The sequence below is a fragment of the Falco punctatus genome (assembly GCF_963210335.1).
Source record: "Falco punctatus genome assembly, chromosome: 11".
Classification (NCBI taxonomy): domain Eukaryota; kingdom Metazoa; phylum Chordata; class Aves; order Falconiformes; family Falconidae; genus Falco; species Falco punctatus.
The window spans coordinates 30,540,677-30,564,552 of NC_137591.1; the positions used below are offsets into that span (position 1 = coordinate 30,540,677).

At 40.8% G+C, this 23,876-nt stretch overlaps 2 protein-coding genes across 11 annotated transcripts in view; one reads left to right on the plus strand and one right to left on the minus strand.

Annotated features, from left to right (window-relative positions):
* Positions 1 to 34: 34 nt before the first annotated feature.
* Positions 35 to 16,340, minus strand: LOC308071784 (uncharacterized protein; the record flags this gene model as incomplete). Its single annotated transcript, XM_080407716.1, has 7 exons — positions 35 to 836; positions 2,274 to 2,337; positions 2,674 to 2,759; positions 3,663 to 3,748; positions 8,555 to 8,612; positions 15,216 to 15,351; positions 15,679 to 16,340. 7 exons carry the CDS (start codon positions 16,338 to 16,340, stop codon positions 819 to 821), a joined length of 1,110 nt encoding a protein of 369 aa, XP_080263842.1. The 3' UTR covers positions 35 to 818.
* Positions 15,887 to 23,876, plus strand: part of RC3H1 (ring finger and CCCH-type domains 1) — a 66,072-nt gene continuing 58,082 nt past the window's right edge. For 5 of the 10 annotated variants that reach the window (XM_080407548.1, XM_080407550.1, XM_080407554.1 and 2 more), the window contains exon 1: positions 15,888 to 16,063. The gene's annotated coding sequence lies outside the window, so the exon portion shown is untranslated. Of the gene's footprint in view, positions 16,064 to 23,876 lie in introns of all 10 variants that reach the window. The other 5 variants (XM_080407549.1, XM_080407553.1, XM_080407555.1 and 2 more) reach the window with 2 other exon arrangements.

The following is a 23,876-nucleotide window of genomic DNA, read 5'->3' on the forward strand; positions in this document are numbered from 1 at the left end:
GAGGGGCCGGGTCGCGCACGGCCTCCCGGCGGCGGGGCCGCAGGGCTGGCGGCGGGGCCGGCGCGTCAGGGCGCTCGGCCGGCGCTGGAGAACAGGGGGAGCGACCTGCAGGTCGCGGGGGGTTTCCAGGTCTCAGTTCGCCTTCTGATGTTGCTCCCCCGTCTCACGAAGCGGCACATTGTGTTTAGCTTATCAACAGTGGTTTTGTACGGTTAAACAAACATTTACTATTTAAATAGTAAATACATGTGTATGTTTAAGTATCAGCGCTGTTTATGTTTAAATAATGAAAGGTTGTTCTATTGTTGGGTTTTTTTTCATTTTGTCTTGTGCGTGTAACAAATTACATTTAAATTAACCACAAAATTTATACAGCTTGTCTGCGTACTTCCCATTTCAGATGTGGATCAGCAAAACCTTAAGGAATGTCAGACCACAGCCTTAACTAAAGGACCTGTGCTGTGAGAACGCCAGCGGGCCGTGCCCCGCCACCTGGGGACAGCCGGATTCCCCACGCCCGTGCTGTTCTACCTGGTTTTATTGTCCCCTGGCCCAAGCGCTGGGAGCACCGTGCTCCTCATGACGACAGCAAAGAGGCTTCGACAGCTTCTGTCTAGATAACGCGAGTGTTGAAATGTGGGGTGGCTGGCCGCACTGCCGCTGGCCTCCCCTCTCCCATCCCGGCCTTGAGTGAAGGTTGAAGCACAATTACTTGTAGCAGCAACACCACACAAGTCTGATTTGATTTTGGAGATCTGTTTAATGCACTGTAAGAGCGCGGCTACTAACAGCTGATGCATCTGAGGGTTTAATTCCCCTTAGTGCTCGTTTGTATGCTGTAAGAAAAGCAAAGGAAATTCTGAGTATGCAAACAGGCGGAGAGATGGCTCAGTTACATGGTCATTTTGCACTGTGATGCTGTAACAAACCAGTCTCAAAGCTGGCAAGGCAAGCAGACAAAGACGAACCTCTCCCAGAGAAAAGCAAAGCAGGACTATTTGGCCAGTTGCGTGCTATGCCAGTCCCCTGCTTTCTTGTTGTTACTATCACCTATCTCTCCTTGTTGTCTGCAGCCAGTGTAAATTAAATTATATTCAGGTTATTATTATCACACCATACAGTTCAGATGAACCACAAAAGCATGGAGAAAGAAGAAAAAATTGGACGGACAGACGGACACCGATTTTACTGACTATTACAATAGCAGAATAATAAGAAAAAAGTTTCCCTGGAACTGTACTCAGCTGCTGCACACTGATGTAAGAATATGGGTAATAAACAGGAGGAACTGAAAGTCATTCTATTCATAACCAAAATTATGAATAAATTGTTGTAACTGGTTATTGTCATGAAAATGTCCAGTTTGTTCAGGAAGCATAGGTAGGCAAAAATGAACATAAGGTACAGAGCTGGTGGAAATATTTGGATAACGGCAAAAGAAAGGAACAGTGTCACAGCAAAGACCCACAAACAAAAAAGTACATAATGCATTAATTTGGATAAAATCATCCACAGCATAGGAACTGGTGATAATGAGATCTGAAATAGCGAAATAGCTACTCGGAAAGTATTTTGGGAGACTATACAGTGATCATTAACTAAGTTAAAGACTCTCCAAAAGTGAAAGAAGGAAAATCAGACCAATAGACTTGAAGAAAGTAGGTTTCAGTAAACTCACTGTTTGAATGCCAAACTCTGCTGTAGCAAATACAAGAAAAAGTATACTGTGGACAGTTTGCCCTTTCCTGTAGAATCAACAAGAAGGCTGCAAACAGACAATTGCAATAAGAAAGCAAGATAAGTCTGGCTAAATCTGAACCATTTCAATGGTTTGCACCTTTTGAAAAAAGCAGAATCTAGGTTAAAGTATTAAAACTGACAACAAAGTGATTGTTGTAATATGTATGGAAAATCCAGAAGGGTTAACGTACAAAACGAGCTAAAATTATCAAAGAGCCATAGAGCGTAATAATAAAACCATTACATTTAAGATTATCTGGGAAGAACTGATTTCCGTTCAGATGGGTGAAGAAACTATTATCAAGTTATGTGAGGAAGACCAAAGCCTCATTTTTTTGCTTTGTTCTTCTCCAAAATGTCAGCTGTAATCTGATGGCATACATTAGCAACATAAAAATAAATGATCAAGCCAAACTAAGGAAAGAAACAAACTCTGTTCAAGAAAGATGCTTACAAAAGTCATGTGCCAGGCAAGTTTCAGGCAACATATTTAGCTGAATGGCTCAGCAGTCTCAAAAGCTGTTAGCAATTACCTTCAAGAACTCAGAAAAGAGAGCTGATGTTCCATGGGACCAGGAAAGAGGAAACAGTGCCTGCCTTAAGAAAGAAAAGGATGGGAATCAGAGGCCATCAATCAAAATTAGCTTTACTTTGTATCAGGCAAAATACTGGAACAACTTATTAAGCAAATTATTTGTAGGGCCTGGGGATGATAAGATTAATAACAATAACATTTCAAAAACAAATCATGGAATCTTGACTTCAGCAAGGCTTCTAACTATGTATCTTCTAATACATTAAGAAGGATAGAGGAGCAGTAGCTACACGAAACTTACGTGAAACAGTTAGAAAATGACACTCGGAAGTAGTGCCAGGTGATTCACAACCAAGTAAGAAGTTTGTAGCAAGTGAGATCTCCAGATGCTTACATACCGCCAAGTCCTGAACTGCTTCTGTGATACAATAGGATAGAGAATATTTTTATCGTATTTGTGGAAGATATCTTGTTCAGGTGAGACCTGCAAGTATTTTAGAAGATATAATTAGAATTGAACAAATCATGACGAGTTAGAACAAAGATCTGAAGTAAATAGGATGTAATTCAGTAAAGCAAGAAACTATTACGTATACCTGGGAATAATTGACTGCAAAAATGTAAGCTGGAGACAAACTGATGAAGCAGTTACTTTACAGAAAGAAGTCTTGGCTTGAAGCAGTTCACAAAGAAAATGAGTCAACAGCGATATGGTGTTGCAAAAAATGTGACTGCTTTACTGGAATGTAGAAAAAGACTCTCAAATACAGGAAGAGTAAAATAATTCTTCCACTCCACTGAGCTCAAGAAGGCTTTTGGTGAAGAACAGTGCTCAGTTTTGGGCACCTCCTTTCAGTTAAGGAAGATCGCTGTGGAGACCATAAAGAACCAGCAGTCTGGCAACTTCACCTTGAATCATACTCAAGTATGGCTGAAAGAAGTTCAGTTGGACATCTGAAAAGTCAAAGTCCTATGAATGAATGTACAGCCTAGAAAAACAGGAGAATATGTGTAATGAAAGCAGTCTGTATGTATACAGAACTGAATACACATACCAGCCCATCTGTTTAATAACGGAAATAACTTCATGCTGCATAATGAACTTGCAAATTAAAACACTTAATGAGACTGCTTTTTTTAGTGTACTTGAATCCTCATATCCTTAATATCCTGATAAAAATCCTGAAGATTTAGAGCATCCGCATGTTAGGAAAAAATTAACTTATTTTACAATCCACAAGAATAAATATTAGTGGCAGGCCTCTCCTGCATTATCCACTATGGGGAGCTGAAGCATAATATTGCTGGACAGATGGTGATAAAGGAATGCAGTTGAGCACTTAATTGGAGCTATAATGTCCACATGTATTGATTTCCACAACCTCACCTCTACAGGGCTCACACGGAAATATTTGACTTGATAGAGAGAATTCCATTTAACCGTCTCTGAAGGACACTGGAAAGCCAAGCTTCCTATATATAATAGAAAGAAAATATATAGTTCAGAATAAAAGCACCAAATTCGAGGGCAGGAATGCTGGGAAAACATAGTTACACATCTATTTTAGAACATACTATTGTGTGACTTGTATGGATGGAATGGTCTCCACAACTTCCTGTATGTTTGTATCATCCTTGTTAAATCAGAATTTCCAAAATAAAACCAAAATTTTAGTGACTGTTTATAACTGATCCCGCTGTGGTCTCTCTCTCTCACAGCTTTGGCACTAGCATTATCCTAGGGACCTTGCCTCAGGTCTTTACAGCATGTTTGAGCACACTAGCCTAATATATTGCCATATTCTGCAGAGAATACATTGGGATTTACATTGTGTATCTTACTGCTGGAGTAAGCTTTAAAACCCAGAAGAGCAAGTGACTTCATACAGCTTTAGAACTAACAGCACTGGAATTCAGAATAGCTTATGCAGTGACTTTTCTCTAGAGAGGTTTGGTACCCCTAAAATCATAAGGCTGGTGCCAAACGTCATATGCCAGAGGTAAAATGGGGTCAAATTCCCTTCAACAGGTAACTAATCAATACTTGAACTGTATGGGAAGCATTTCATTTTTTGAATACTCACTGAGACTGTCTAGACACAAACTGTGGAGAAGCTAAGTTTGATGCATTAAAAATGTTCAGCACATTTCAAATATTTGAATTAATCCGTGACACAGCCCTAAATAAATACACTGTCCACATAATCAAGAACAGAATATAGATAATCTATTTTGTAATGTGATTGATAGTTTCCCATATTTGGTGGTTCAATAGTACAGAAACGAGTTTACAAGCTATTTCTGACAAAACAAATCGATAAAAATCTGACAATGCTTGCAATGAAAGCAATAGCTTATTTTCAGCAGTATTAACTGGGAGAAAACACAGAAAATGTTTCTAGAGGCTTTGGGATGAAAATATGGCCTTTGTGCTGAGTTACAGCTAGAGACTTCCAAATTCTTTCACCTTTAGCTGCCTCAAAAAACAGTATTATTCTGTTTTACAGAGAATACATTGAGATCTACGCTGCCCACAGTCACTCAGAAATGAGACAGAATGGAATTTAGTCCTGGATTCCCAATGAACAACTATGAAGTATTTTGACATTTTAATGAGATATTGTATAAATGCATAACCATACAAATGAATTTTAATTAAAAGTGAGACCATGTCTACCAAGATATAAAAAATTACAAACATTCTTCTTGTAGGAATCAAACAATTATTTGTTATTCTTACATACTAGTGCTATATTTTAATGGGATTTGGTATCATCTTTTTGTCTGTTGCAGATTTACAAATTTAGGGCTTAATTTCCATGTTACTTTTGCATGATTCATTTAGCAATAGAGTTCCTCTTTAGAATATTAATACCAGATAGACTTAAGGTATCATAATAGCAGAAATATAAAGACCTATGAGGAATTACTGACAAAAGATTTGTGTACTAAAATTACTTAATCCAGAGAAGTAATAGAAGGGAATGAGATAGCCTGAATGACAAAGAACATTATAACAATTGTGTGAATTAAGACACAATTCAGCAGTTGAGAACCATTTGAAAACTACATCCAGGATGCTCAGGTGGTGTATAAATGCGTAACTCCATAATATAATTTTAATTACAAGTGCAAAATCCTTTCTGCTCAGATTCTAAACGTTAAAAGAGCAGCAACTCTTCCATAGCTATACACTTTTTAGAGCTGTGATCTGCAGTTTGCAAGACACAGCTGGACACATATAAATAATGCCACAAACATATAAAATCCTTTTGCTACCTGTTAGCGTGTCTTGTGCCTGTGTGGTGAGAAACAATGTCTCTGTCTCTCACTAGGCTCAGCAGAAGACTTTTGTAGCTGTTAGGTTCCTGATGGGAATAAGGTTTCCTTTCACTTTTATATTTCTCATAGTAAATTTAATTTTTTACTGTCTTTTCACCAATTATAACTATATATAGGACTGTAAGCATGCAAAGGCATTGTGCTTGTCTTTTCTGTGTGTTGGGAAAGAGTGACCGGGCAGTGTGTGCCCTTCTTGGCCCTGCCCTGTAACAGCAGAATTGAGTGCCAGGCCTCAAATGGCATTGCTAAACTGGGGGGCTCAGCTCGGTAAATGGTCAGTAAAATGAAAGGAGCATCCCTTCCCCTATTTTGGGGTGGGGAGTGGAACACAATAGGTACCAAGGAAGCTGCCTCCTGAGAAATGTGGATTTGATGATTTAATTGGTATTGAGCTCAGATGTGATGGCAGAATATGAAAGAAAGGGTCATTTTTACACCTGAAAGTATCTCAGGGTGGAAAACTAGAGGGGAACCATGAGGCTTAGTCCCTCCATGGCGGACCCAGGCACCCTTCTAACATATTATAAACTGTTATATATTGTTAGAAATTGCTTATTTGTATAAATTGCCATAAATGTATTTGTAAATTATAATTGCTACTAGAAAATTATTTTGTCTTTATTACACATAGATTTTTTGACAATTGCCATTTATTTTAAGTTTCCCTACCATTTGGTCCTGAGCCCTGCAGTGACAATTCACCCCATGGCTCCCAGCTTTGCCCCTGGATCCTGGGCCAGGGGCAGGATTTGTCCACTCCCCAGACCAGGGAGAGGCCATCTACACTCCTCAGCTGCCCCACACAGAGCTCAGGGTGGGGATCTGCCCCTGGGTGGTGGACCTACACATGGGGAGGGGTTATCTGCCCCTGGGCAAGGCATTTCCCCTGTGAGGAAGATGAGCCTTTTAGGGATGTACCTACCCATGGGGAGTGATTTACCCCTGGGGGAGACGCACCAGCCTTCCTTCCTGCCCATACATTTGCCCGCAATGTCCCTGATCTGCCCTGCGACCCGCACCTGTGCCCCACTCCACCTGCCCTGTCCCCACAATGGCCTTAATGCAGGCACCATCGGCAGAGACCTACAGGGACACCAGCCCCCCAGGACCCTGCCAGAACTGCCCCTCAACCACTGTTACCCCCTCAGGCATGCATTTACCTCCAGGGGGATTCAATGCCCCAGAGGAGGAATTTCTTTCCCCACAGCCAGGAGGGGGTCACAGACCCAGCACAGATCCCCAACACTCGCAGCCCTGGGGAGGTGTCTGGCCCAAACCAGGGTGCTGCCCCTCACCCAGGGTCACAGTTACCACCCTGAGCCCACCTTCTGTCCCCCTCGAGGCTGTGGCTGCTGGGAAGGCAGTGCTTCAGCTCTGGGTTACCCTCATGGCTGACTCCCTGCCACACTGGAGGCAGAAATCTTCTCCTTTAGCCAAGTCACAGTGCGCTTCTTTGGAGGAGGTTGCTGAGAACTGGGAGGAGGCAGCCAACTGACACTTGGAAAAGAAGCTGAGAGATCATGCAGAAGGAAAGTAGAGAGTCAAAATCTCCTCCTAAATTGCTGATCGTGATTCAGGATGACAGCCTTCCTTCAGGTCCTCTGCAGATCTCGATTTTATACAAGCCAACAAAGAAGGCATGCTTAGTAATCCTAACTCCTCCAGCAGACCAGCCTTCCTCGTGAAATCCTTGGTGCGAAGGGAGGTGGAGTACATGGAGGCCAGGAAGCTAGTACTGGACAGCACAAGCCCTGAAGAAGAGCAGGAAAAACCCATTCTAGATAGACCAGCAAGGATCTCCCAGCTGGAAGACACCAGACAGCCCAGTAATGTGATTAGGCAGACTTGATCTTAAGGGTCTTTTCCAACCTAAATGATTCTCTGACGTGGTTTGTATATGGTTTTGTTCTTTTAGCAGCTGACATGGAAAAGTAGACCGAGGGTCAGATTTTTTGAACTGTAAAATTGCATTTCCAGGATTCTCCTTTAGATTTGTGAGCTTGAGAAGTGCAAGACAAAGCCAGTTTGGTTCAGTCTCTGCCTCCTGCCACTTGTGAATGGTAGCTGTTACACTTGAGAGATCAGCGAATTAGTATGTTTGCTCTCAACTCGTTTTCAATGTTTGACTCACCTACGTAGGGTAGAAACAGTTTTATCTTCTCTATTTAATATGCAAATAAGTGTATGTATGCCTATGTGCTTCCTGTGGAAGGAAATCTAAGAAGTTGGAGTTTGTGTATGAAAATAGAGGCCACTTTTTTTCTCTCTCTCTTTTTTTGCAGTGCTGTGCGTTAATGGAAACATTGATAAGAATAGCAGCTGCCTGGGACAGACAATGATAAACTGTGACATAAACAACCTTCCGATATCAAATTCCTGAACTGAAATTCAACTTCAACCAAATTGTAAAGACTAAGAACTTTACGAGGAAGGTGAATAACTTACTTTGACACCTGCTTTTACGTGCAGGTAGCATGCATCTGCCTAGCAGAGCCACCAGAATACCAAAAGCACTAAGGACAAACAGATTGGAGAAACTGTGGCCTTATGTATAAGAAATTTCCCTAACAGAACAGAAAGTGTGCTTCTCAAATATTCTGACTTTGTTAACAGGCTAAAACTTTTGCCCATACCATAGGCTTTCATGTGCCTCAATGAGTATGTGATAAATATCCATTAATCTCTGAGAAACTGATGTCAGTCTTGCTAAAATGAAATTAATTGAATGCCTTTAAAATAGATATGCAATGTGAGCTCCATCTGTGTTCACAGTATGTTCTAATCCTTTCACTGTTGTTTCTTTAGCAATTGTATCTGTAGCTTATGTAGAAAAATAATATCAAATATAGTTAACCAGCCAAACCACAAATACTATCTCTTCCTGTCTGGTAATGAGAGCTAATTCCACTATTAGTTACTATTTTTAAGTCAGCTTACCAATTCCCTTTAGTGAATTTCCTTTTTCTTCTGTTGTAAATGCTGCTTCCTTCACCTGCTGGAATTAAGGAAGAGTAGGCAGCATCACCTGGCATGTCACATTCCTATAGCCAAATCACCAAGTTTGAAAAAAATCTCACTTTATTAACAACAAAAGATAGCAATTTCTTTTTACAAAACCTGTGTGCTTTTTAACAAAGTTAAAAAGAAATATTTAATAGTTGGAACATTAAATTTAAAAAAATCTTTCAATGTTAGGATTACTGATGTAATTCTTTGTGAAAATTTACCAGAAACAGATGAACATACACAACAGGAAAAAATTGTACTGTACATTTACAGTTCAGAAATCTCTGAAACTGAATTGCTGGAATGGTGTGTAACAGCTTTTTAACAGTACAGTAATGACAGAGAGGAAACCTGAAAAGAAATTTAAAAGTGGAGGAGGAAATTCTTAGCAAAAAGGTAGGGTTTTGTGTGTGTGAGAATTTGCCTGTCGAAGTAGACGTGATATGTAGAATGTGGTAAAAGAATAAAGGAAATTACAGCTATGATCTCTGAAAAATCATCTCAGCCTACCTAAACAAATTTGACATGCTTCCGCTGAAAATAATCTTTTTGTAAACTGCTGATCAAGCACATACTGCAGCTACGTGTTATAAAATTTATTTTTGTTGGTAGGTTTCTTCTCAAAAACCACTGAGGGATGAAATGTAAAAAATGTCCCCCTGCAATAACCTGAACAATACACTTTTTAAAAACTTCTAGAATTGAGATCTGAATAGCAGCTATTTGATATCCACACCTATATAAAAACACCTAAACTTGCTTTACACAGTTATTTGTACGTTAGGATTAACTAAGGTTGGCCCTTTATTTTCCTGTGGGAACAGAGTCCCATTTGCTGGAAGATGCACTGGGGAATTCTTGTATCAGGCGTTCTCAAACCAAACCAGCGAACACTTCAAGTCTTTATAGGTGACACTAAGCAAGGACAACTCCAGGAAACCATCGGCATGTTTTCTTTTACTGCAGAAATGTGATGTGACTACAGAGATGTAAGACAGTCCCACTTTTTACTTGTAGTAAAAGTGCTCTACCTGGGAAATTTGATTGGAAAAATTACTCGGATAGCAGTTTACTCATAATGTCATTACTGTAGCTTGCACGAGTGTGGAGGATGCCTAAGGTCTAGTGGTCGGAACAGGATACCAGACCATGGGGTCTATTCCTCATCCTGTCACTGCTTGTTACGTGAACTTGAAAAGTTGCTCAACCTCTACAATTTAGCTTCCCCTGCAAAATGAGAGTAAGGCTAGGGTTTTAACAGGCAGCTAAACAAAAGTACTGACTTGCTGTAGAAAACTCATGCTGACTGTATTGCCCTGCCAGTCCTTCATTCTTCACCAGTTTTACAGAATATGGGCAAATCTGCCAGAAAGAAACAAAAAATACATTGCTAACAGAGGTGGTTCTTGGTTTTATACACACACCCCAGATCGAATTCATAGAATGGTTTGGGTTGGAAGGGACCTTGAAAACCAACTAGTTCCAGCCCCCTGCCATGGGCAGGGACTCCTTCCACTAGACCAGGTTGCCTCAAGCCCCGTCCAATGTGGCCTTGAACATTGCCAGGGATGGGGCACCCACAGCTTCTCTGGGCAACCTGCTCCATTGGTTTACCACCCTCACAGTAAAGAACTTCTTCCTAATAGCTAATTTAAATCTACCTCCTTTCAGCTTAAAACAATTCCCCCTTGCCCTATTGCTACAGGCCCTACTGAAACATCTGTCCCCATCTTTCTCATAAGCTCCCTTTAGGCACTGGCAGGTTGCTATAAGGTCTCCCTGGAGCCTTCTGTTCTCCAGGCTGAACAACCCCAAGTCTCGACCTGTCCTCATAGCAGAGGGGCTCCAGCTCTTTGAGCATCTTCATGGCTTCCTCTGGACTTGTTCCAACAGGTCATGTCCTTCCCGCGCTGGGGGCTCCAACATATAATTCTTATAAAATGTAATTTTCTTAACTCTTTATCACGTCAACTCATATGTTACTTTCTGAAGCTCAATAAAAGGCTGTTGTAAAATGTGATGCAATAACGTTATGAAGGAAAAGAACAAATTTCAACTTAAGTACCGCTGGAGGAAGGAAAGGAAATAAAGGGTCATGCTTCTGCTTTTTCTTGAGACAGAACAGAAAAGGAAATAAATCAAGGCACTAAACTGCAAGATAAAGAGCTGGCAGCACGTGGCACTTGGCAGAGGCTCTTGACCCTCCCCGGGGGTCGGATTCAGAAGCCAAACAAATGGTTATTTCAGCAGAGGGCACCAGAACAACAAGTATGCGGTAGTGACTTCGAGTCGCTTTGCCCAGTGGGTATACTGGTTACACCGAGAATTCCTGTATTTTATAATGCTTCAAAATGTTTGTCATGCTGAGAGAGAGATGTTGCTGAATGACACTGGAAGCTCTGGGATTAAAGCAAACTAGGCAATTACATGTAAGCAAAAAGGCAGTAAGGAGTACCATGAGAATCTGTGGCACATACTAAGTCAGCATATTGCATCCCTAAATACCGGTGGGACAAGGAGGATAATGAGATGGGACAGTTAAGTGAAACTTCTAATGAGAAATCATCAAAGGGAAGTTTCTTACCTCCCTTATAATTTTTTTTTTTTTCACAGCAACTGCAGCCACAGGGTATATTTACATAGTTTTTTGCATTCCAAGCAGCCTGAAAACACAAATGTTATTAACTGCACTGTCATCCTGTAAATCTATTATGTATGGCATCAAAGAACGGCAAGAAGTTTTTAAACGGATCCAATAATGTTTGGTGGATTATACAGGACTATTTGCTTGTGCAAACTGAATGGCTGAGAGAGAAGCATTCATGGAGTAATATTAATTTTACACTTACGCACTTCACATTCCTTTAGATCATTCAGGCTTCTCTTGTATAAAGGATCTGGAGTGGCTGGAAGAAAATGGGCATATTACGAGCAATCCAGACCAAGTAACTTTGTTGTAATAGCAGACCGAGCAGGCCGAAGCTGTAACAAGCTGCAGCTGTTGTGAAGGACATATGCAAGGCCAAGAGAGACAAAGAAACCATGTACTGGCAGAGAGATAAGAAAGTTGGACTATTAAGGAACTGCATACATAGGAAAGAGATAAAGAAGTTGGACTGAAAAATAAGAAAATAGAATGTCGAAACAGAATATAGGCGAGGAGCATGGATACCACACCATGACCAATCACAGAGTGCAGGAGAGTGAATAGACAAGCAGCTTTAGCCTATTAGCGATCTAGAAGCAATGTGTGTGCTTTGTGCTAGTGTATAAATTGCTGTGTATCCCTTAATAAAGTGGCACTAACTTGATCACATTGGTCGTATAAGTTGTGTCTGAGCCTTCTGCATCAACAAAAGGAAATCTAAACTTCCTGTGTTATAGTCAAGATACTGAGCACGTCCTTCCACTCTGCTATCATTCTCTTATTAGTTTAAAATAAGCATATATAACTAGTTCTAAAAGTTGCATCTGAATTACATGGGCTTGGATGATATTCAGCATACTCATTAAAGAGTACTGGGGTGTTTTATTCTATGATTACATTGGGTGGGTATGCTTCAGTCTTCTGCTTTTGTCAGTGGAATTTTGTAAAAGCGTAGGAATTTTCAGTTTTCTTAACGTGACAGTCAAGCACACAAAAGTGCTAAGGGTTTTCTTTTTTGTTATCTATTGGTTTATAAGATACATGCAAGAAACTTGGCTGTTTGAAATAACGAGGACCTTTTTTACATGCTTGCAACCAGCTGGAAAAATATTTAATACTTGCCTTTCATTCTGATATCACAGGTTTCAAAATGAGAAATTTTCCATTATCATCAGCTTTACAGGTCACATAGATAACTGAAATAGAAAACTGAAATATGACCAACCCATTAAAAAAAAGTATCTTTCTTTTTATGAAGAAAGCTATTGTGCTACCACAGGTTTATATCAGTTTTATATGGAAAGAGTAATGTAAAAATTGAATCATGAGATGATACCATTTGACAGTTACACTGGTATTTTAGCTATTTCTTTCAGTCATACAGGCTAATATGGGGATTAATTTCTAATGTATAAACTGAGGAATGTTACTAGGGTGGCCACAAATCTCAAATCCTAGAACCATGCCTACATATTATCCCCTTTTGGAAGGAAAAAAAGAAAAAGGAATGGAAAATTGAGATGATATATTGTAGAATCAAACCTAATTATTGTGGGGGTTTAAAGACATAAAAGAACAATGTGAACAAGTGGAGATAAATTACAGCAGATTTAATAATGAGCTGAAATGAAATATGAAAACAGTAATCCTAAAAGCAAACACTGTTGTGTGTTTCATATGCTAAAGCAGTGTGTCATGCAAGAAAAATGCTGCATAACTGGAGAACATTTTAAAATAATCTAGGTATCTAGTGGGTCCAGGTCCCAAAGAGAGAAAAAGCTCATCTAAAATATCTGAACTTTTAAAATCCAGAATAAAGAATTAGAGGAGTGTTACTCTGCTGGAGGTCTAAAAGGGGTTTTGAGACTTACAGTACTCATCTTTGCAATGTTACTTTATAAGAACCATAGGTTATTTCAGATGCCACTTCTTTAAATTTAAACAATGCAGTACTGTGGTAAACTATGTCATAACACTGAATATTGTTGTTAGCCAGTAAATACTGGTAACAGAATTAAATGCTGAGGGAAAACACAACCTACCTGAAAATGAAAACCTTTCCGCAATATAGGAACCATATACAGGAACTAAGTATTAGGACTAGGTAGAAGTCTCCAGACTGAAGTATTAAAAACCAGACTAAACAAAACATCAGAATGATGTGTGGTATACACTTGCTAGAAATTAGGAAGTAACAGGATGTCCTCAGACCTTCACCATTTCTAGTTTCTGCGACTTTGCAACAAAGGTTGCAAAGAATACCTAACATTTTAGCTCCTAGTGCTGTCTTCTGCACCTGAATGGGATATTAATAGTTTCAATAAGGTTCACATTTCTAGTGTAACATTTAGGAGAGGAGTCTGCAAAAGATGGCAATTGCTCATTGAAAATTTTATGTGGTATGTACAGTTTTAGATTAGAGTAATGGGATGAAGACAGTATTTAAATTGACCTAGAATAACATGCAGAGATATTGCTTAGTAGTTCATTTCCAAGAGAGAGGACTAATTAGATAGGCGTACAATGATTCACTTTTTAAAATTTTTTTTTTAAACAAATTATGCTGCAATTTGCCAATTGGTTATATAAAAGACTGTGCTTCAGGACAAAAACTGTTGCATAATTTATACAGTCATTAAGAACAAGTGGTATTAATGTTTCACTGGGGCATTGTAGGAAGTATTACAATGCCAATATGATAAAAATATAATACTGTACTAATCTGTAATGATCCCCAACTTCCGAATTTGGCTAGCTATGACATTCTTGATTAAATCATTCATTCAGCTATTTAACTGTGTATTGATGGTACGAAGGATTCTGATGCTTACAAACATTGATTGGTTTAGACTTCTGTTGGTAGACTGAAATCTTTCCTGCAAATCTCTTTGAAATAATGACAAAACAACCATAATGCTTAAGAACCACACTTCCATGTTAAATTTCCCAATTTCCACTTCTTTTGTAACTTGTATTAAGGCTCCCACTATGTTAAAGGTGGTCTTTGTAAATATCTTAGTCTTCTGAGTTCATGAGATCCCAAATGCCCGTGAATATGGCAAGAAAACCCTGTTCTCAGAAATTAATTTAATAGCTGTTTTTAGCACTGTTTTATTCAAGCACTGATCCTCAGTAAGCATTAAGCTTAAATGTTTTGGTGGAAAAGACCAAATAGTAGAGAAAATGTCTTTAGCAAAATGATAGAAGTTACACATTAAGCTACTATGGCCACACTTATTGCAAAGTTAACATGAAAATCTGTCTACAATCAATACAAGAGTCAGAAACAAGAGCTAAAGATTAACCTCACCCTACGTAGTTTTTCCTTCCAGTCTAAGAATCTAGCTCCGTGATTTGTTTCCATGGGTCCGTCTGCATGTCATGACCCAGCTTCCTTTTGCAGGTTGCCTCAAGTGCCTGGCTCTGGGCCTGGTTACTTCTGACCTGACATGGCCCTGTTTTAATTGTCTCAAGGTCATGTAGTCCTCTGCAGTTCAGATGTTGAACTGACAATGCAGCACTATAATGCTCGCAGCACTATAAAGCGTCCAGAAATGCAGTGCTCCCATACACAGCATCCCGTACAGAGACCCCGCAGAGCCCCCAGCTGGGCATATACATGATAAAATACCTGGGGAATAGGACAGGACCACCAAACGCCGTCTTGGTTCTTAAATTGGGAAATAAATTTGGATAAATCCATTAGTATTTTACACCAGAGTTCCTGTCCCCATAAAATAGGAATCAATTTGATGTTACCTTCAAATATCCTGATGTTTTAATTAGCTCACCTAATGTTTTACAAGTATCAGTCAGTGTACGTGCTAACTAAATGCTGCAAGCCATTACAAATACTTTTATTTCATAACTTCATTTTAAAACTTCTTCAGTAGCCCAGCTGTAGTTCAGGTACTGTGTGATCAAAGGAGGCCCAGCACATCTTACCTGAGGTGTTGGTTGAGACTGAGGATGAATTAAACGTGTCCTGCAGCAAAGCAAGCTATGAGGTAACCTTCTCCAGCAGCAAGCCTTCCCAGGGATCCGGTGGGCAAAGTCACAGGGTTTTGGCCTGCACAGCCACCTGAAGTGAGAACAACCTTCGTATTTTCTTTTCCCTCTCTAAGCAATAAAATAAAACAACCCCAAGCTCTAAGGTTCGATGGCATGAGGCAACCACAGCGGGGAAGAAGAGGGGAAACGCAGCGTACAGCGAACAGAGAAGGCTCCCACCCTGCCGTGGGCACTTGAGGGAGAGAAAATGGCGGGCTGGGGACTTCGGGAGGCTGTCAACACACGGAGACCTTCCCAGCCTACGCTTGTCGTATGCACAGCCACGACCTCGACCCCGTGGCCTGGCTGCGGCCGCCCTGACAGCTAACTAGAGGAGGTGAGGCAGCGAACAACCCACCCGAACAGCGAGGGCGGGCAGCGAGGAGCAGCCGCCGTCCCAGATGGGAAGGGAGGGCAGCCGACGGGGGACAGCATCCCCGGCCAGAACGCGGCCCCAGCCGTGCCCGGCCCGTGACTCGGCTTTTTTGCCCGGTCCGGTCCCGCCCCGCTTGGCGGCGGGGGGCGGGCGCAGGAAGGGGCGGGCGGCATCGGCGAGGCAGGCAGGCGAGGCTGCCGACGCACAAGATGGCCGCTGCTGCAGTGGCGGCGGTAGAAAGGCGGCAGGCGATGGCGGTGGGGGGACCCCGGAGCCTGCGGGTGCTGGAGCAGCAGGGCACTGCGGCCGCCCCCGTGTGCCGTAGCTGAGGGGGTCGGTGGCCGCTGCCGGGAGCCCGGCCCGTGTGGTGAGTGCGCCGTCTTCTTTATGCTCCGCTGCCGGGTGCCGCTGCGGGGAGCGCAGAGCCTGGGGTGTGGGGAACAATGGGGCTGTCCTCGGGGGCGCTGGCGGGGGAGAGAGGGCTCTGCCTTCCCTTCCCGGGGAAGCGTGACGGAGGGGCAGACGGTGTGCTTGCCTGTGGGGCCTCTTCTGCTGCCTGCCTCGCTAGGCCTCAGGCTTCTACCAGGCTCGATTTCTGAGCGCCCCGGGCAGGGAGGGAGAGAGCGAGCTGCGGAGGCCGCCATCCCCGGTGCGGGAGAGGCGGAGGGGGTGGGGAGGGCAGGGACCGGGCTGGGGGGTGGGGAGAGGCAGCATCGCCTCAGGCTACGGCGGCGAAGGGACAGGCGGCTTTTGTGTGTGGCCTGCGCCTGCTGTTGTTTTCCCAGCGGCTCTGCGCGCCTGGAGAGAAGAGAAAACTTCGCCCCCTCTCCCGCCTTGTCGCCCTCGGCCCGGTTAAAAGCGGGGGCGGCGGTAAGGCCAGAGTCCCGCGCTGCCCGCGGCCGGGTGGGCGCACGCCCCCGCCCCGGGCTGTCGCTCTTTTGTCTGTGGCGCCTGAGGGAAGAGCGAGGTGTCCCCCGGCCTCCCTCTGCCCGGGGAGAAACCGTGATAAAACCAAACAGAAACTGCGCTTACTTTCACTAGTTTCTCACTCTGGAGTTCGTTGGTTTAGCTGTTGGATTAGCAGGGCGAGGATGGGTAGGGTTTTTATCCGGGAGTGCGGTGTTGGTGTAGCTGCTATTTAATGTGTTTCGGTGTTTGGGAATGTCTTGGTGCTAGTTTTTGTCCTCAAAAGCCATTGTGAGGCCTTGTGCCGTTTTGAAACGGAGAACTGATATGGGTTTTTTCCTAGGAACTGGGAATATTTAATTTTCTGCGCATGTATGTTGTGCCTTTTTTCTCAGAGTAGCTCTTACTATTTTTATTATTTTCCATCTATTTCGCTTAAGTATGAATGAAAAATCTGTCCCTCCGGTGGTAGCTGCTGTTTTTTGTGTGTTTTTACTATTCTGAAAATGGCTGGAGTGAGGAAAAAAAAATTTAATTACAAAAATAATTACAAAGTTCAAAGTCACCTGGACTGTTGCAGACCTGCTTTAATCATTGTAACTGGCTTAGCAATGCTATCTTCTAATGACTGCTTGGAAGAGAAATGCAGTTGTTAAATTCTGCATTTAGTATTTATTCGTGTCATATAGCTATAGAGCTGTTAACACAGCAATACTACGAAGCAGAAATTAATGTATTCCTAAACCTAACTTTTTTACCCCCTTCAGGCTTATAAGGATGTGGAGGGCATGAATCTTATCAACTACAAATGTCAGTATTTCCGTGTTTGAAGTGAATGATTCTAGTAAGAGACTTCATAGTTGTATAAATAACCCAGCGTTCCTAGGAGGAGTGTGTACCTTATTGATGGTTTCTAAGCTTCACCAGTAGCACTGCAGCTTTCTTCAGTCCATTAACACACAACGTTCATATGAAATTATGGTTTCCACTAACATATAGAAGCAGCTGTTACTGGTTAGGAACCTTTTCTTTTCCTCGCAATAGCTTGTTGCTTTACTTTCCTGTCCTAGAAGAGGTTCTGTCAAAGCAGACAGCTTGACAGGCTGCTTTGAGGAAAATGTAGAAACACAGGTATCATCAGTGCAGTCTGTTTTGACAACCAGAGGCTTGAGTGGTGTGCTTGTCAATCGCTTTTGAGCAGCAGTACCCTTAAGTGGAGGTGAGTGGGAAGTTACTTGTATGTTTTCTGGTGGTTAGTTGGGGTTTTTTGGCAGCTTTGTATCCAAACTTGCTTAATTTAAAGCAAAATATTTTAGAAATTTATGATGAGATTTTTGTATGCTGATGATTTTAAAAATGAATGGTCCAATGAACAGATGAATGTATGAATCCAGAAACTGCATACATTAATATGTTGGGGTTTAATTTACAGGCATCTTGGGACATGTATATTATTATATAAAAGTGGTCATGCTGAAGCAGATGAACAGAAATTAACAGGATTGCTTTCGGAAACTTCTGCCATGTTGTCAGTGATTCACCAGCAATCTGGGTGGAAACCATTATCAGTCTTGTTGAATTAAGCATTGCAAGAGCTGAGATTCAGTGAGTGTATGCTAAAATATTGACTTAATTTCTTTATATGTTGTTCAGAGGTCTCTAGTGATGCTGATGGTGGTCACCTTTTGGTAATGATAGTAAAGACTGATGTCCCATTTTATTTAGGGTCTGTATGTCAGGACTAACCAGTGCTATAAAATGTTGTTTCATGATACTCTGGAAATAGACCTTTCACATTCTGTAATATTTAATAATATGAAGGATAATTACCTTTTTTTTTTTTTTTAACTCCACCCAAGAAATCATACGGTTTACATGCTGAATACCTGGCAAAAATGGTTCATCCATTTGAAAGAACTTGTGGAGTCACAGTTTTCAAACAGTATGGAGTGTAAAGCTGAACTAGAAGGAACGAACTCACCTTCATTCAGGCTCTCAGACTTCCCAAACATCTCAAAATAGCTATGCAGCAGCTGCTCTGATGTACCTTTTAAGCAGATGACCCTTTATAAAACCTTTTTAATTCTTTGCAAAGCCTGCTCATTGTTTAAAAGTTTCTTCCCCAGTGGATTCACTGAATCATTTTTCATATGAAATCCTATATGTGGTTTTGTGGTGATTCTTCCTGTACCCCATACATCGGATAGCTGGTTGCTGGAGCATCCCAAGTAATATTGGCTGTTAGGCAAAAAAAATTCTGACTCAAAGTTCATGAGAAATAAGCCATAGGGAATTTGTATTTGGAAGTTAATGCCTTGGACTGTACTTGGTAATGAATACAAAACTTATTATATAGGAATAAAGATATAATGTGCTTCTGTTGTGAAAGATCATTATGTAAACATCCTGCACCAGCTGAAATTTCAGTGTGACCTTCAAGATTCTGTGTAGGCTATATTACAGTAATGCAGTCTGAAGTCTGTGGACTCACCATAACTGAGAAAGAAAACCACAAATATTTACTTCTGTTGTGTTACTTTCCTTTCTGTACAGAGATATTCCACAGTGCATGCTGAGTTAGGTGCAGTTCCCATCACTTAGTTCGACCACTTGTTTTTCTCAGTAATTGTGTCTCTTGATGATTATCTTTTGCATCAGTTTCATTTTCATGGTTACCAGTATGGTAAAAGTTGAAATAGTATTAGATTTCAAAGGGCTAACAGATTTCTAATGAGTTTTTTTTATTTGTGGAAATGCGTAATGGGCAAGAAGGTGCAAAAGTCCTATCAGCTTACTGTAAATAGATTTTTCTGATACAAAAAGACTTTCTGATTAAAGTGCTTGAGGAAATAATTTTCCTGTCAACTGTACAGTGGCAAGATATTGTGTGCTATGAGCTGGAGAAGGAAGGGACTTTTGTGATAGAAATACCAAGATTTCTAAATCATTTGTTGCAAATTTATGTTGTCAGAAGCAGCGCTGGTTGTGCACTGTTCTATGTGGAAATTTGTAGAGGAGTGTGTTTCGTGCAAGTGTTGATGGGTGTCACTGTCCCTCCTTTGAGATTTCTTTCTAATCATTGAGAAGGGGGGCAGCTACATGTTGTCTAGGTCAACTTCTGGCAGGTAGAGATGGCTTGTTAGTTACATCAGCACCATACTGAAGAACTCTTATGCATGCAGACTTCCAATAGTTTGTGGTAAGACTGGCAGAATAACTCGTGAGTAGGTATTACTGGTGTGTTTGAGGAGGTACTTTTGGCTGTGGTGGCTCAAGCTTGAATTGATATGAGCAAGACACTTGCATTATGCATACAAAAAAACGTCGTATTGCCTAATTAGCAGCATCCTCTGAGCACCAGCCATTGACATCTGGAAAATCTGAAGACTTAAACATTAATTCACATAGAAAAAGGACCTGGACAACCTTTGCAGACTTTTACATGAAAGCTTCTGCTCAGCATGCTGGGTTGTAGGTTCTTTTTTTTTTTTCTTTCTTTTTTTTCTTTCTTTCTCTCTCTTTTTTTTTTTTTTTTTTTTTTTTTTTTTAAGTAGGCACAGGGAATGGATCTTGGGAAGCATAAGGACCAGGTGTAGAATAATACAGTTCTCTCAATTGATTGTGTGCCTTTACCTATTTTGTACAATGTTAGCTACACTGTTAAAAAAAGAGGAATTATTAGGAACGTGGAGAAAACTATCTTCATATGAGAGGCGGTTGGGAGGAGGAGAGGGGAGGCAAGGGAAGAGGACTGTTTTGACAGATCAAAGAATACAAATTGTCCTGTTCTGCAACAGAAGAAATGGTGGATATGCAGTTAAACTGAAAAGTAGTGTCAGTGTGGCTGAAAGAAGGAATAGATCTTTCATTTGCTTCACATAGATTGCGGCAGAGGTTACAATGTAATTTGAGGCAAAGAACACAGAACCGAGTGTGTCAGGTAATACTGGGGTGAGTCCCGAGTTTAGCATTACAAAAGCTGGACAGTTTATTGACAATTATTAATTCCAGCCATGACGTCACTAAAATAGCCATAAAAGTGACATGTTCTTCTTGCTGTATAAATCCCTCTCACTACAGACATTTTTGCAAAAAGTCTTGCAAAACCACTTTTTTTAATCATTCACATAAAGTGTTATTTCTCAATTGCACAAATATTTGGAGTTTGGGGAGTGCATTTTACGTTAATCTGAGACTTCTGTAGCTTCAGCTACGAGACAACTGAAGAAACAAAGTGTGTGGAGTAGCTGAAATAACTGAAATGCCCTAATCTGGAAGAATCTAGATCTTGCAGGTGGCTTCTCACTTCTTTAGTTTGTTTTTTTTTTTTAACAAGGATAGTCTGGTGGTCTTGTTCTTGTACTATGCCAGTTTAATAGGTGTTTTTAAAATGATCTAATTAACTACTGTTTAAAAGCAGGCTGTTAATGTAAAATCTGGGCATTGCAAATGTCGTAGTTTTTCAGGATGCTTCTGTGTTTATCAGACCCTGTCAGGATAAACTCTAAAGGTTGAGATATGGTTGTTTTTAAACCTGTTGTTAGTAATTAAATTCTGGTTGATCAGCTGGTGTAGCAGTAGTGTTTGTAGCCTGGTTCTAAAGGTCTTCTCAGAACTTCATCCTGAAATAATTTCTAGCAATTGCTTCAGCTCAGAGGATGAGCAAATTGGAAGTTTTTCAATTACAACTTTTGCTTCCTTTCAAAACAGTAAGGAAGTTATCTACTAGGGTAGCAGAGATCTTGTCTATTTATTATGCATTGAAGGTCTTCAGGGACATGCAGCTAATTATTTTTTGATAAATTGTGGCAGACAGTGTTGGTCTCCAGCTCAAATTTAAGAGCAGTCTTTTGGGCAAAAGGGGTGAGGTTCAGGGAAGGTATAAAAAAAGTGAATTAATAGAAATTCATGCCAAGGGGGATGGTTTTAATTACCTCCTTATTAATAACCAGCTTCTATGGAACACTCCCAGTGTTCAGTAGCATTTAACTTTCTCTGTGCTTTGTTTTTAGAGTAAACATTATTCATATTGTCCTAGCACTCTTCACTTTTTATAGCAGTTGTACTTGACTAACTTCCATGTTTTACTACAGTGACTGCAATAAAAATGTCCTTCAAAAGTGAGTGCAATAAAACTGTACTGTTGACTGACTTCTCTTGTAAGTCACATTCTTTCAGCTTGTTGTTCCCCCCTTCCCCCTTTTGTTATCAGTTTAGAATGGAAGTCCTTCAGCTACTGTTTGATGTTAAGAACTGTACAAACAAGTGAAAGTGTTAAGGCTTCCTTATCCAGTGTTTGTATCAGTTGAATCTGGTACTCACAGTATGGCAAGAAAAAATTATTTTGTGCCTTTCATTTTATTTTGTTTTGAATGCCATGCCAAGATGCAACAACCAAAGGAGAGACTTCGAAATTAATGACCACTGTATTTGAAGAAATTGTAGAAAGTGAGTTTCATTAGCTTACGTGACATTCTGAAATAGTGACATGCTGCATAAGCATTATTTTATGACTTAGTAGTTCTGGTGTTACGCAGGCCTAATGATAATTAAATCTCGTGTTTCTGATTGTAAGCTGTTGTCTGGGAGGCTCAGTAGAAAAATTTCCCCTGCCTTTACAAGTGAATGTTGTGCTAATGAAATCTTGAAAAAGCTGATCATGCATCCAATGAAGCAATCATCTCTGTGATGTTTCACAGAAATCACCTCACAGAAATCAAGGCTGGGTTTTGTGCCACAGTGAAGTGCTCTGAATCGTTTGAGGAGATACAAAACAGCAAAATACTGTCCTGCTTCAGATGGGAGGTGTGGAAGAAAGAGTAGGAGTGTATCCGTACTGTGAGGAAGTCTCAGCCTTTGCCCTCTATAAGTGAAAAAACTTCACAGTAATGTAAAACATATTTTCTAGCTTGGTTTAGGTAGGTATTTCTTGAGTTCTTATAGAGCAGTTAAGAAGTCAGCTTTATGTGGCATTTGGGCATTTGTTTTTAGACGTGTCTGAGGAGCTCAGGGGTTTAGATGCTATGTACCAAATTGACAAAGTAGCCTGTTGTAAACAACAGAACCAATTCATCAAATTCAAAAGATCTTGATGAATAGTTGTTTATTGTAACTGAAATTCTCATTGGTCACCTGCATTGTTGCTAAGTATTGTGTGGGTAGACATTAAAATTAAAAAAATTTTGGAAGCTGGAAAATGACTAGCTCTTACTTAGTAACTCCAGAAGGACAGTCATTCTTAAATCTTGCTTGCTTTTTAAACAGAATGTAGATTTTGTTTAAAAAACAGATCAGAACAGGGCAAAGTGTCACAAAACACTAAAGCAGTTACAAAGAAATACCATTCTCCCATGCATCTTTTTAGACTTGGAATTAATTTTCTGTAAGGAGTCCTTACTACTTTGCTTGCTAAAATGCTGATTTCTTGTAGGATGTTTTTTTCCTGGATCCATGGGTGTCTTCACCTCTCCAATGATCTTTCATTCTGTGGTATTGGCTCCTTTCCTTCTAAATGCATTATTGTTGTTGTTGTTTTGGGGTTTTTCAAATTTTGGTCTGATATAAGCCAGTATTCAATTCAGCTAGCTAATGCAGGTAACAGAGATGGCATGTTGCCTATAAATTTCATTGCTTTGACCATTCAGACATGCATGATGGGCTGTTTGGATAATGGAGCAACTGTGGGACTCTTTGTTCTTGGACTTTACTGGCGACTATCAAAACGTCCCTGCTTCCTCTGGAACTGGTGAGAAGCTAGGGAGCATTGTTCATGGTGCACTCCCTCGTGACTACTTTGGCTGTTGCTGTAAATTTGACAGGAGAAAGATAAAAATAAGTTAGGCTTAACTGGCTTTATGGAATGGACTGGGTAAGTTAAACCAGAGGCTACAACTTGGGCTGTCCTTCCTGTTCGTGAGTCACTCTCCTGTTTAATTGCATGAAAAGGCCTCCTGTAGAATTAATTAAAAGAGAAGTCTTAGTAGTGCTGTAAAAAACTTTAGTTAAAATGGTGAATGTTAATTTTAGTCTTCCCTGTTTAACCAGGCCTTAAGGATGGAAGCCTGGACACTGTAACTTCTTTGTACGTGATTCATACAACAGATGGAAAGAAAATGTTGTTCAGGGAGGTGAGAATCGGTTAAACTTCAGTTGCTTGGAGTAGTCCAGCCTGTTTTAAATGTGACTGTTTTGTTGCCAGTTGTTGGATTCTGCAGAAGAGGTGTGAGCTATCAGGGTTGTCCTCTGGACTTGCTAATGCTTGTGTGCGTTGTTTG